This window comes from Grammomys surdaster, unplaced genomic scaffold (genome assembly GCF_004785775.1).
Source record: "Grammomys surdaster isolate TR1022 unplaced genomic scaffold, NIH_TR_1.0 126531, whole genome shotgun sequence".
NCBI classification, from domain to species: domain Eukaryota; kingdom Metazoa; phylum Chordata; class Mammalia; order Rodentia; family Muridae; genus Grammomys; species Grammomys surdaster.
Window position 1 is genome coordinate 6,730,674 of NW_021621323.1, and position 12,921 is coordinate 6,743,594.

The 12,921-nt window shown below is 41.8% G+C and overlaps 1 protein-coding gene and 1 long non-coding RNA gene across 4 annotated transcripts in view; one reads left to right on the forward strand and one right to left on the reverse strand.

Annotated features, from left to right (window-relative positions):
* Ube2d3 (ubiquitin conjugating enzyme E2 D3) overlaps positions 1 to 3,886 on the reverse strand; it is a 27,245-nt gene extending 23,359 nt beyond the window's left edge. Inside the window, exons 1-2 of one of the 3 annotated variants that reach the window (XM_028760352.1) lie at positions 3,778 to 3,886; positions 2,577 to 2,731 (exon numbers count right to left, since the gene is read on the reverse strand). In XM_028760352.1, coding sequence (XP_028616185.1) covers positions 2,577 to 2,600 — 24 coding nt within the window. In that variant the 5' untranslated portion in view covers positions 2,601 to 2,731; positions 3,778 to 3,886. Of the gene's footprint in view, positions 1 to 2,576; positions 2,732 to 3,476; positions 3,588 to 3,643; positions 3,756 to 3,777 lie in introns of those variants that run through there. The other 2 variants (XM_028760353.1, XM_028760351.1) reach the window with 2 other exon arrangements.
* LOC114614754 lies at positions 3,656 to 6,113 on the forward strand. The gene is made up of 2 exons (XR_003710378.1): positions 3,656 to 3,799; positions 5,931 to 6,113. It is a non-coding gene; the product is annotated as an uncharacterized LOC114614754 (long non-coding RNA).
* The last annotated feature ends 6,808 nt before the right edge of the window (positions 6,114 to 12,921 follow it).

Here is a 12,921-nt window from a genome sequence, read left to right on the forward strand (position 1 = left end):
GTAGCAGTAAATTTTCTTAAAGCTCCAAAAACACAGATTTGGAATTCAGCTTCTAAAATACCCATTTAGTAACAGCACCATACTACAATTTGGTTCAAACAACAACAAATACAGCAAAAGAATACATGTATGGTTATTTGGTCAGCTAAGAAATAGTCAAGCAAACACACACACACATATATCGATTTACACCAGTTTATCACTAAAGCTCAGTGTCATGTAGAAACATTTCAATAAAATACTAATGGCTTGTTAATTTGTTAATACTTGCTTGGGGGAACTGGAAGAATACATTCTAAATAGAGAATACAAAAAAACCTCACGACAATGGCTAATTGGCCCTTTATTTTTAGAGAAATACTGTCTTAAAAAGAAAAGGCATCCCCTTTCTGAACTTTCAAAAACTACGGCTGCATCTGGGTGCCATTTTTTTAAAGTAGCCTCATGATTCTCACAGTATCTGAAGAAAAAACTGATATGCTGGAATATTCTACAGGTTGAATCAGCCATTTGGCATATCAACAGTTTTCAAATATAAAAAATTTACCTCTGAAGTATCAATACATAAATTTCTTTAAAGTTGTAAAACCTGTTTTCCCTTGCCATCCCAGTATCTGGAGAAATTCCTGGTATAGACTAGGCAAACGGAAAAACTTGCTTAGAGCCCGATTCTATCTCATTTTTTACTACAAATGTTTACACTTAATTACTGCCTGGCTAGAGCTTTTATGTCATTAAAATGGTGCCAGAGCAACTTGGTATCACCTGTAAAAGAAAGAAAAAGAAAGAAAGAAAGAAAGAAAGAAAGAAAGAAAGAAAGAAAGAAAGAGCCCAGTAAGACCTCCCTTTAAAAAGTTCTGTTTTACACTTATAGGAAGCTATGGATTTAAATTTTGGTTAGCACCTAATGTTACAGTCTCCATATTAGTTACGCTGCAAAGGACAATAACGAATCTCTAACGTAAGGTTCACCCTCAAAACTGTCACGCTAAGTGGTAATTTTAATATTATCTTCTATTAGCTATTCGAAGTCTTAAATTCTAAGGTTTTCTTTCTCTGCATTATCATCAATACAAACAATTCAGTTAGGTGTTTTGCATAAAACCACAAAGACTACCCAATGATGTCCTAAGAATTCAAGATTTCAACATCAATATATTCAGGTAAGACTTAACTTTCATGAAACTACAGTTTTTCCAATCAAACGGATCAAGCTATACATATTAACTAACTACAAATATAGTATTAGATCCAACCATAGTCAATCTAAGACCTTGCCTTTCTTTCCACAGAACTCTTTAAAAACTGTGCTACTAAGTCAAAGTTTCTAATACCAAACCTTCCCATTTTGTCTTTTCTATGAAGACTGAGTTTATTTCGCATTTTTTTCAAGTTAGCTGTAAATACTCCACCCTCTCGATTGTGAAAGAACCAAATACAACACAGAGAGAGAGAGAGAGAGAGAGAGAGAGAGAGAGAGAGAGAGAGAGACACAGACACACACAGAGACACAGAGAGAGACAGACAGACTGAGAGACTTAGTCTGAGAGTTTGAATTTAGGTTAAGTCTTGAGGGCAGAGGCTCTGAGAGCTCCCTACAACCGGATAGAAAAACGTTTAACGCTTAACAGAGACCATTATCTTATAGTTAGAAAAGAAGATGCCGGAAAGAACCCGAATCAGTTTAAAGCAGCCGCCATCTTAAAATGTGGGATAGAAGTTAGAGCAAGAAAATGATACTAAACCACCGGAGAGGTGGTTCCACTCACATATTTCTGAAGGAAAAAAAAAATCCTAGTTTTTTCCAACTTCAACTGACAACTTATCAAACTATATTGAACTGCTCAAACAAGCCTCCTTAAGGAAGAGTTCTAAGCAAAAACAGTCCGACCGTCCAGTTTCCCTGCACTGTCAAACACCCTCACCCCCGGGATCTTTCAGAAGGCTTTTACATGGGTTCCCGGTGCCTCAGATAAATAGCTTCGGGTGAAAGCAGCAACCACACAACACAGGAAGTGGCAACAGTGTCGGTCCACCTCCTCCCAACCCCACTTACTCTTGTGTAACTGCCCAGATTTGGTTAAGCTTCTGAACAGACTTCGTCACCACATTTTAGCAAACTGAGGTATGTTTGTCATACCCTGACTCTCAGTCAAGTTCAGAATAAAACGTTTTTCATCTGTTACATTCCTTTCTTTAGGCATTTATAATGCCTATAGCCTTAGTAGTTCTAAGTTTTGAAAAACCAAGAATTGGAAACAGTACCATGACATCTGCCGAGGGCCTGTACACAATTCTACTTCCCAAACCTGACTCTTAGGTAAAAAAAAAAAAACCGAGGAGCCTAAAAGCCACGCTCCCTCACCCACACCTGCAGATTCTAATGAAACAAACATCTCGCTTGCCAAAACCATTCCGTTCCCTATCTTACAGCTCATTTCAAAAGGCACCTGCCTTCTCTTAACCCAAGAAAGGCTATTTTCAGAATTGTATCCAACCCCCCATGCTTTTCTCCGGGCCCCAAGCCTCCTTTCTTCCCATGATTCCGTCCGCACCATTTAGTTCCAACAACTCACCTTATTAATCCGTTTCAGCGCCATAGTCTGTGCTTTTCGCCGGGCTCCTCACTATCCCGATGTGTACCCAAAGGTCCGGCCAAAACTCTTGATTATCCCAGCGGCGGGGAAGGATTGTCTCTTCTTCTCACACCGGCTCTGCCAGACACAGGCGCCTTTTGCAAAAACGGAGCAGATCAGCCACTCGCCAAGGCCTCGGAGAAACCCTGCTGATTCCAGAACCCTGCAAACCGTCGCGATCCGGGCAGGGTGGGGTGGCAGAGCCACCGGCTACTTATATCCGCGCTTCGCCCAGAGAGGGCGAGGGTGACGGGAAGAGCCGAGAGGTGGTTACAAGTTTAACTTCCCGGCCTCTTGAAAGGAAGAGCCCCGGGTGGGAGAGGAAGAGGCGGAGGAGAAAGGGGTGGGTGCGGGGCAGGGTCCAGAGCCGGGCAGAGGAGGAGCCCGGGCCTAGTCGGCGCTAGGCCGGCGTCACTAGGGCAAAGAAAGACAAGGGGGAGGGGAGCGGGAGGCTCCGGACCGACGCCGGGCTCCTTTCGGTTTCTGCTGCAAGGACCGGCGAGCCAGCAGAAGGGAATGGGCCTCGTGTGCACGGTTGTCCCCACAGCTAGAGCTGTTCTGGGTCGCCCCTGACACCACCGTACTCTCCGCCTCACAGCGCGCTCCTGCGTGCGCGCGCCCCAGCCACCTCTCCACCACGCGCCCGGCGGCCGCGGAGCTCCGGCGCGAGGACGCGCCCATGCCCCCTCCCCCTTCGGCCGGGCCCGGCTCCGCCGGCCTTCCCATCCTACCCCACCCAGCCCCGAGGGCTGCCCACTCAGGCCGCCCACAGCCCGGGGCGCCGCGCCGGCCCCGGCCCGTCTCCCTCCCTTTTCCCGAGCTGTCCACACCCACGCGTACAGAGGGCCGGGGCCTCCCTCGAGCTGCGGCCTCGGCCTCCTCCCCGCGCGGCAGCTGGTGCCTCCCCGGCCCTACGGGGCTCACGCGCACGGCACAGCCACAAGATGTCCGCTCTGACGGAACTACTGCCAGCTGCCACGCTCCGCCCCTCCCCCCCGCCTATTCACCGCCGCGTATCCGTCCGCCAACGCCGCCGTCGCGAGCGCAGGGCGAGCTGAGGGTTGAATGGGAGCGGTTTGCCTCCCTCGTCCAGGCCGAGTGGACGCGCCACCCTTTTGCCGTTTCCCTGTCGGAACAGCACCTTCTTACTAAACCGATCGGAGGTCGGACCCGGAGGGCGGGGGACGGAGGCGGGTCATGGGCTGAGGGGGAGGGTAGACAAGTGGCGGAAACCCTTAGACTCAGAGAAGCATCGAGAACCGGAAGGAGACCTTAGGAGGAAGGTAATGGAAGCGGCAGCTGCGCGGTTGAGGCCCCACGCCCCTCCCTACAGTGGCCCCCGTTTCCTCACTTGGGATGGAGGCGGCGGATCTCGCGAGAACCTCGTGGCAGGCTCACCGGAGCTCCGGGTCTGCAATGACTTAAGGGCAGTTTTGTGCTCTCTTCCTGGCTTGGGACCCGCCCCCAAATCCGCAAGTTATCGCGAGATGCGCTGGCACCTCCCCCCACCTCCCACGGGCTCTCGCTGGGCGGGTCTTGCGCGGGAAGCACCGCCCCTGAGTGCTTATGCTGGTGGGCGGGAGAGGAAATGGAATTCCCCAGGCTGGCCGGCGCGCGCTGACACTGCCCTCCCTCGGGCGTCCAATCGGGAATGTGCTGTGGGAGGGGCCGCGGGGTGACTAGATGCCTTAGTCAAGGTGGAGCCGGTTCCTGGTTTCCGGTGGCCCAGGTGATGGAGATTTCTTCCCGTGCTCCTCCGATAGGGTTTAGTAGCGGGAGGAGGCTGCCCTCAAATTAGGAACGGTAATTTAAAACAGATCCAGGCTGAGTGCTGATAGCACTACCACGTGCGGAAATATGCGCGTGGTTAACCCTGAGGGGCCAATCTGAGAGCAGCGGCCTGGAGGGTTCTGTATTACCATAGTCTTAACAATGCAGCTTAATTGTGATCGGATTGGGTAGAGCCTTGGCCGACGTTAAGCAAAGTTAGATATGGAACAGCAAGAGGAATACCCTAGAATGATTTTACTTCTGCTGTTTCAGTTTTTGAGTCCCAAAGTGACAAAATATTAAGGAATCGGTCTGGATTAAATCCAGTGGGTGAGATCCGTAAGTGTACCACTGCCCTGTTTGAATCTGCCATGCGTAAAATGTAGAGGGCCATTTGTCATCGAGAGTACTCTCTGGGTAAGAAGTAAGACTAACTTTTGAAAAGCATTCAAAAAGATCACACGTTTAGGGTTTTCTAGCATCCGCAAATGACCCCACTTAAAATGGAGATCCTTCAGGACTACATGGAAATAATTAGAATTTTTGAGGACCTGTTGCAGGGAATATTCCCCAATTAAAATGATAAAGTCAATATATAGCCTAAGAGTGGCGGTGTATACCATATATAATGTCACTAGAGCAATTAATGGAATGCAGCTGCCTCAACTGCTATCCATAGGAACCACCTGTAGTTTTGTTTAAAATGCTGATTTTTATTTAGTAGGCCCGAGATTATATATATTTACAAGCACCTAAGTAATAGAGGTTATTTTGTCAGAACCATTTTCTGAGTTAGTAAAACCCTCAATACTTACCTCATGTCCTATTGGACACCTCTTACACTTCCTCCTCCCTGAAGAACCCATTGTTCTCTCCTGACTAACCAGTTAAAAGTAGAAGCAAAGAATTAAGCATGGGGTGAGAGGAGAACCCCAGATCTGACTTCCTGCTTACTGCTTTCTATTTATGATACTGGTCTGGTTCTGCATACTACAGGTTTGTTTCCTCACCACCAAAGTTAGATGTAATAATGCCCGCCCTTTGTCAGAGTTGCTGTGTTTTCAATGTCATAATGTGAAAGGACACTGTAGGCTGTTACTGGTTGTATCAATGCCTACTGTTTTATGATAGCATACAAATAATGGGTTTCCCTGTTACAGTGTTATGTATATGTCACACTTTGTTCTTGTTATCCCCTACACACACTGCTGCTCCTTGCTATCAGTCACAGTTCAGATATTTAACTGGCCAGTGTGAATGTGAAACATTTTGAACAATACATATATAGATTATATTTATGAAAATTATGTGCCGGGCACACTTGTTTTTCTTTTTTACAAATGAAGAAACCGGGCAAAGATTGCTGTTATACCAAGGGGACAGCTATTAAGTGGGAGAAGTGTTAGTTGAATGCAAGTATTTACTGGATGGAGCTTATAGAACATGAAGTTTTATATTTGTGTTTTAAATTGACATCTGAGTTAATTTGTTTGTTGTCTTCTTCCCTTTGTTTTGTACTTTCAGAAGCCAGGATGCAGTGATTAGTGGGGAACACTGGAATCTACCAACCAGAAACTCTCAACATACAGAGAGGACAATGAAGAAAACTTCAAAGAAACCAATTCCAGTTGCCTAATCTAACAAGTTTCAAAAAGAGAGAGTACACTGACCCTTTACTGCTATGCAATAAAGCACAAGAAACTGGGACAGATTTGTGGTCAGAGTTCTTATATCTAAAAGTATGTGGGCAGTTCAGTAAAGCTGTTGACCCTGCTCAAAATAATGTTTCATATATGAATATACACACACACATATAGACATGTATTGAAATTCATATTCTAGAGGAAGACATTTGAGGTAGTCAGTTTTAAGGAAAAGCAAACCTGGTATGAGTAATTTTTATAGACACTATGATTAGGATTGGGGATATAGCTCAATTGGTACAATGTCTGCTTTAGCATTCATGAAGCCCAAGGTTCAATTCCTAGCACCTATAAACTGGCATGGTAGCGGCATATCTATAATCCCAGTACTTGGAGTTGGAACAGGGTGAAGGTGGTGGAGTTTATCCTTACCTTGCATGGAACTCAAGATCTGCTTGAGATATGTATGACCCTAACTCAAGAAATAAAACACAGTAGGGTCTACAGTAGGGATTAGTAGGTTAATAAAGACCCAAACTTTGAAATGATGATCAATGGTATTTCCAGTATTTATTAGAATTGTAATGTGGTAATAAAAACTTACTGTTTGAAAAGTAGGTTTGGGGCTCAAGAGATGGTTCAGTGGTTAAGAGCACTGACTGCTCTTCCAGAGGCCCTGAGTTAAATTTCTAGCAACCACATGTTTGTTCACAACCATCCGGTGACCTCTTCATGTGTGTCTGAAGACAGCTACAGTGTGCTCACATAAATAAGTAAATCGTTAAAAAAAAAAAGAAAGAAAGAAAAGAAAAGTAGGTTTGGCTAATACTGCTGTGTTGATCTCCTACACCATTAGTTGAAGACGTGCAAATTTTCCTCTAGTGGTTAGGAAAAGTTAAGATACAGAATTTTAGCTGGGTATGGAATTGAAGGCCTATAATCCCAACCTTTGGAGGTAGAAGCAGAATGTAAGAGTTTGATGACAAGAGCTGGAGAGATGGACCAGGAGTTACGAACTCTTGTTGCTCTTCCAGGGAACCAGGTTCAGTACCCAGCATCTTCATGGTGGCTCACAAACATTCATAACTCTAGTTCCAGTGGATCTGATGCCTTCTGGCCTCCATGGGCACCAGGTATGCATGTAACATAAATACATACAAAAAATACACACATACACATGTATATGTACATGTAGGCAAAACATTTCATACCATAAAGTTTGAGGCCAGCATATATGACTAGACTGTCTCAAAAAAAAAAAAAGTGTGCCCTTACTCAATATATACCATATATAGAATAAAGCATTTACAAGAATTTATATTCAAATCTCATTTGCATATTCTGCAAAAGTGATTTGAAGCCTAAGTGAAACAAATATATGGCTTTCAAAAAGTCCAACCAATTTTATACTCTCTAGTTTAAGTATCATTTTTGTAAGGCTAATTGTGTCTTAGGAAGCTGTACTTTGGCTGGGCATGGTATCACACTCCTGTAATCCTAGCACTGGGGACCTAGAGGAAGGAGAGCTCCAGCTGGAGGCCAACCTGGGCTATATGATGACATAGTTTAAAACAGAAGCTGTGCTTTCACATTGAGAATATTATTTTGACATTAAATTGGTAGGCTTCAAGCTGTAATGACCATGCACAAACCTTTGTGATAAAAAAGTGTTTTTCTCCACACAAAACATATATACAATGTTCATAGTAGTTAATTGTGACATTCAAAAACCAGCAACCCGGATACTTTCCAGTTGATTTAGGTGATGTATTAATGGAACAGAATTGCACTAAACAACAGAATACTGGCATATAGTAGTACTGCACACTTGTGATCCCAGGAGCAAAGGAGGATCATGAGTTTTCAAGGTCAGCCTGGGCCACTACTGAGTTCTAGGCCAGGCTAGAAGAGGTATGTAGAAATAAGTGGGAAGGAAAACATTACCAGTCCATTTAAACTATTCTTGAAGGAATCCCAGCAAACTAAACATAAGCAGGAAAGCTTTTTTTTTCTTCCTTATGCAACATGTGTGTACAAGCAATTATTAAGCACTTAACTTTCTTACTGTCATGTTATACAATACTTACTAGCACTTCGTCAGTATTTTAAATATTGTTAATTTCATATAGTATTCAAGTTAGAAGAAAAGTAAACATTCAAGGACCTTGTCTGGGGAAGGAACACTGCCCCCAAAGCTATATGAAAAATACTGATATCTAACTTTGATGAAGGACTCAGACCTGTCAGCTTGACTGGGTAGAGGGATGCCCAGCTGGCTGGTAAAATAATATTTCTGGTGTATCCATGGTGTGTTCTTGGAAGAGATTATCCTTTGAATCAGTGAACTGAGACCAAAGAAGATTGCCTTCAACACAAACAAGAAAATTGTAACCCATTTAGATTTTGAATAAAATAAAATGGCAGCGGAAGGGAAGTTTGTTTCTTATGTACACCTTCTCTGGTCCTCAGACACCAATACTTCTAGTTTTCAGACTTTTGGATTCACAATGAAGCTTTTATTGCATTCTCCCCTCTCCCTCAGGCTAGGGCTGAATTCCACCACTGGCTTTCACCACTTGCTCATCATTTAAGCAGCATATTTTCACACTTTGTGATCTCCATGATAGTGTCAGGGCCAATTCCACTGTTTCTTTAGAAAACTCTTAATGTGTTCCTCTTTGCTCAAGCACGACAGGACTGCCTTAGAAAACAGAATTCAGTCTTATACTGTTATACTCAGTTTTTTAAACCTTAAATATTTTGTATTTGTTAGCTTGGAATACTGTCACTGTAACATTGTTCCTATATTTGAAAGTCATTCTGCCTTTCAACAAACATTTATTTACAAGTACAATTCTTAAAAACAAGCTCAGAGTTTGTTTTTAAAAACAACCATTGCGGGGCTGGAGAGATGGCTCAGTGGTTAAGAACACTGACTGCTCTTCCAGAGGTCCTGAATTCCCAGCAACCACATAGTGGATCACAAACCATCTGTAATGAGATCTGATGCCCTCTGCTGGTGTGTCTGAAGACCAACTACAGTGTATTCATATACATAAAATAAATCTTAAAACAAACAAACAAAAAAAAACCTATTGAGATGAGGGCACTGGCCTCTTCCAAAGGACCAGGGTTCTATTCCCAGCACCCACACTGTGATTCACAACCATCTGTAACTCCAGACCCATGGGATCAAATGCCCACTTTTGGTGACTGCAGGCACCAGAACACATATAGTGCACAGACATATATAAGCAAAATATCCATACCCATAAAAAAACAACAACAAAACACCCCACCAAATCCACTAGACAGCTTTTGACATGGCATCCTATAGGTTAAGTGCCTATCCAGAATTGTCACCCAATGACCTTTGTACATTTGAATAGGTTGCATGGAGTTCTTGAAAGAAATGTTATGTTGTGGTTCTTTTTGTTTCCTTTAAGATTAGGTCTTACTATGTAGCTCAAGCTTACCTCAAAGTTATTATGTTACAAGCTGGACTATAAATTAGGAATTTTCTGCATCAGCTTCTGGAGTGCTGAGATTACAGGGATATATCACCATACCTGGCTTAGACCAAATGTTTCTAACCAGAACAGTATTAATATATCTAACTTTTTTTTTTTAAAGACAGAGTTTTTACAATGCCCTGGCCATCAGTGGACCTATGTAGACCAGCCTGGTCTCAAATCACAAAGATCTGCCTGCCTTTACACCTCCCTAGCACTGGGACTGAAGGTGTGCACTACTATGCTAGACTTAACCCAAAGGAGTTGATCAGAGAATATGTCTGTGAGAAAAAAAAGTTATTAAGTGAAAAAGACAAAGCTGGAAACAAAAACAAAGAAAGTTCATAGGAGAGTAAAAAACATTGAAAGTTTCAAGATGACTTAGTAAATTTGGGAAGCAACAAGTACTTTTGCTGTGTGTGCACATTCATGTACATGCACCATTGAGACAAGACTTCAGTATGTGACTAAATCTTGAGATCCTTTTCTGAAGTGGATGAGATGGAACATTTTTTTTTTAAACAAAAGGCTTGATTGGATTGCATTCATAAAATATGCCTATGATAGCCATGTAGAGGATATATGGAAGTATGATGGGAGAATTTTTGAGAAGCCCACACCATGCTTTCAGGTTCATCTTTCTTGTAAGTACCTTTCTTTTTACCTGTATTTACAATGTTAAATATAACCTGGACTTGTAAGCCAAATAAACCCTTTCTTCTTTAAGTTGCTTTTTGTCAAGGTATTGGAACTTTGATAGTTCTAGTAAGGGGGTGGGGGGAGTAGTTAGTTTACAATAAAGGAATTGCTTTTTTTCTTTCCAAATATGCCACAGCTATTTTTTTTTACAGCTTTATGGAAGCATAAATAGCATGTAACAAATTATCGTATGCTTAAAGCATACAACTTAGTAAATTGCATTTGTATATACCAGTGAAAGTACCATTCAAAATAAAGAAAGCAAATTACTTTCTTCTTTTTTCCCATCTCCCTTTTCAAGGGAAACCACTTACCTGTTTTCTCCTTTTGTAGATTACTTTGCATTTTCTTTTTAAAGTTTTTTTCATGTCTTAAAATATTTGAATTGTGTTTTATCTGTGTGGGATTGTGTGCCATGGTCAGGACAACTGTCAGGAGTCAGTTCTTTCTCATGGTAGGTCCTGGAGATTGAGTTTAGATTGTCAGTCTTGGTGGCAACCACTTGTCAGCCCTACTTTGCATTTTCTAGAATTTTGAGTTACACAGTATACCTTCTTTCTGGTTTCTTTTCCATAGCATAATTTTGAGATTTATCTATGATGCAGAGATCTTCAAACTTCATGGAGTTACAGAAATAAGTAAAGATGCAGTTACTGGAGAATCCAACTTCAGAAAACTTTTTGCTACAGAATAAAGTTTACAATACTGACTTTTGTTTCTCAAGGTTTCCTAAGGTTGAGAAATTCAAGTCTTACTACTAAATAAGAGGAAATGCTAACTCATTTCTGAGAACTCAAGCAAAAGCATAAGATATATTTATTTAGGGTAGAACTAGAAAGGATCTTATTTTAAACTTGTGCTGAGTGTGAAAACAAAATAGAAAAATAAAATATTTACATAAAACCAAAATTCTGTACAACCAAAATTGTATTCATTTAAAGAAAATTAAAATAAACTGATAAGGACAAAGCTGGGCCTGGCAATTCCGCCTTTGGGAGGCAAAAGAAGGAGAATCAGGAATTCAAAGCTGGTTTTGGTACATAGATTGAAGCTAGCCTGGACTCCAAGAGATCCTGTTTCAAATTAACATAACAAGTGCCAAAAAATACATAAGGAGAATTTTTTTTTGAGATTTTGTTTTTAATGTATTAAGTGCTGCTACCCAAAGTTACCACCAACCAGTCAGTGAAATGCTATGGCAGCCTACATATAACCACAAACACAGAGGTAGAATTAAGGTGACTTGTCCATTACCAAGAGAAACTTAATTTTTTAAAGAAGAACATAACTATCTTACATTTTGTGTCTAAATGTATACATATTTTTTTAAAAAAAAACACATCATACTCATACATATGATTTTTTAAAATTATAAACAAGTTTATTCAAATAGTTCATGTTTCTCAAAGATAGGAAACTTAAGATCACAGGGCCACATCTGGTAAAGATCTTCCTTCTTTATCTTAACATGGTTGAAAGACCAGCAAACACATGTAAGACCAGGAGAAAAGGTACAGACTATAAACTTCCTCTTTTGAGAACCAACCCACTCATTGGATGCCTTTAATCCATTCCTGAAGGCAAAGACCGCATCACCTAATCACCACCCATTAGACCCTATCCTTCAGTGACTGCTAGCTACACTGGGGATTACTTTCAACATAAGAACTTTGGGGGATGTATTCAAACGTGTAGGCATAAGAGAACTGTAATTCTAAGAATTAAGGCAGGTAACATGCAGATAAGCAGTATCTAGCTTTCAGGAGATCCTCCATGCATGGAAGCCATGGTGAACTCATTATACAAGTTGAAACATGCCGGGCAGTGGTGGTGCATTGGGGAGGCAGAGGCAGGTGGATTTCTGAGTCCCAGGCGGGCCTGGTCTACAGAGTGAGTGCTAGGACAGCCAGGGCTACACAGAGAAACCCTGTCTCAAAAAACAAAACAAAAAAGTTGAAACAATGATTCTTTGAAGCCCTTCCTCTCAAAATGAGAGAAAGCAAGTTTGTTTTTTTCTACTTCTCATGGGGTCTGTCTTTTCCCCTTGAGATTACCTCTGTAATGATTATGACCAGAATACAGTAAAAATGATGCTTGTCTACAAACAGACATTAAATAATTACAAGCCCTTACTCACTTCCTGCCCCTTAGCCAGGGAGGCCAGGATAGTCTCACAATGCTGAAGAGACTACTCTGTTGACATATCAGACAGGTGAATGAAGCCATCTTGGAGTCTCAAGCCAAGGTTATCGCTGAGTACCACCGGAGAACCTCAAAACAATGGCACAAGGAACAAAAGTCATCTATGGGAATCATACCTAAATTCCAGACCCAGCTTCTGGGATATAAGTACCCTAAGTTATTACTGGTGACAACTAACATGATATCATGAATAGCAGCCTAGTATTAAATGGAAAGAACCTAGAAAGTATTTTTTTTTTCAAAATGTTTTTGACAACTCATACATGTATTCATTGTATGTTGATATATATATATATATTCTCTCACCCTCAGACCACTCAACACATCCCCTTCTCACCTTCATCTTTTCCTGCTGGAATTTCTTCAATTAAAATTAAACTGTTTGTCCTTTAAGCCCAGTCTTGGTTTTCAAAAATCAGTTCCCATCTTAGCTGGCCTGCCTGGAGTGAATACATATTT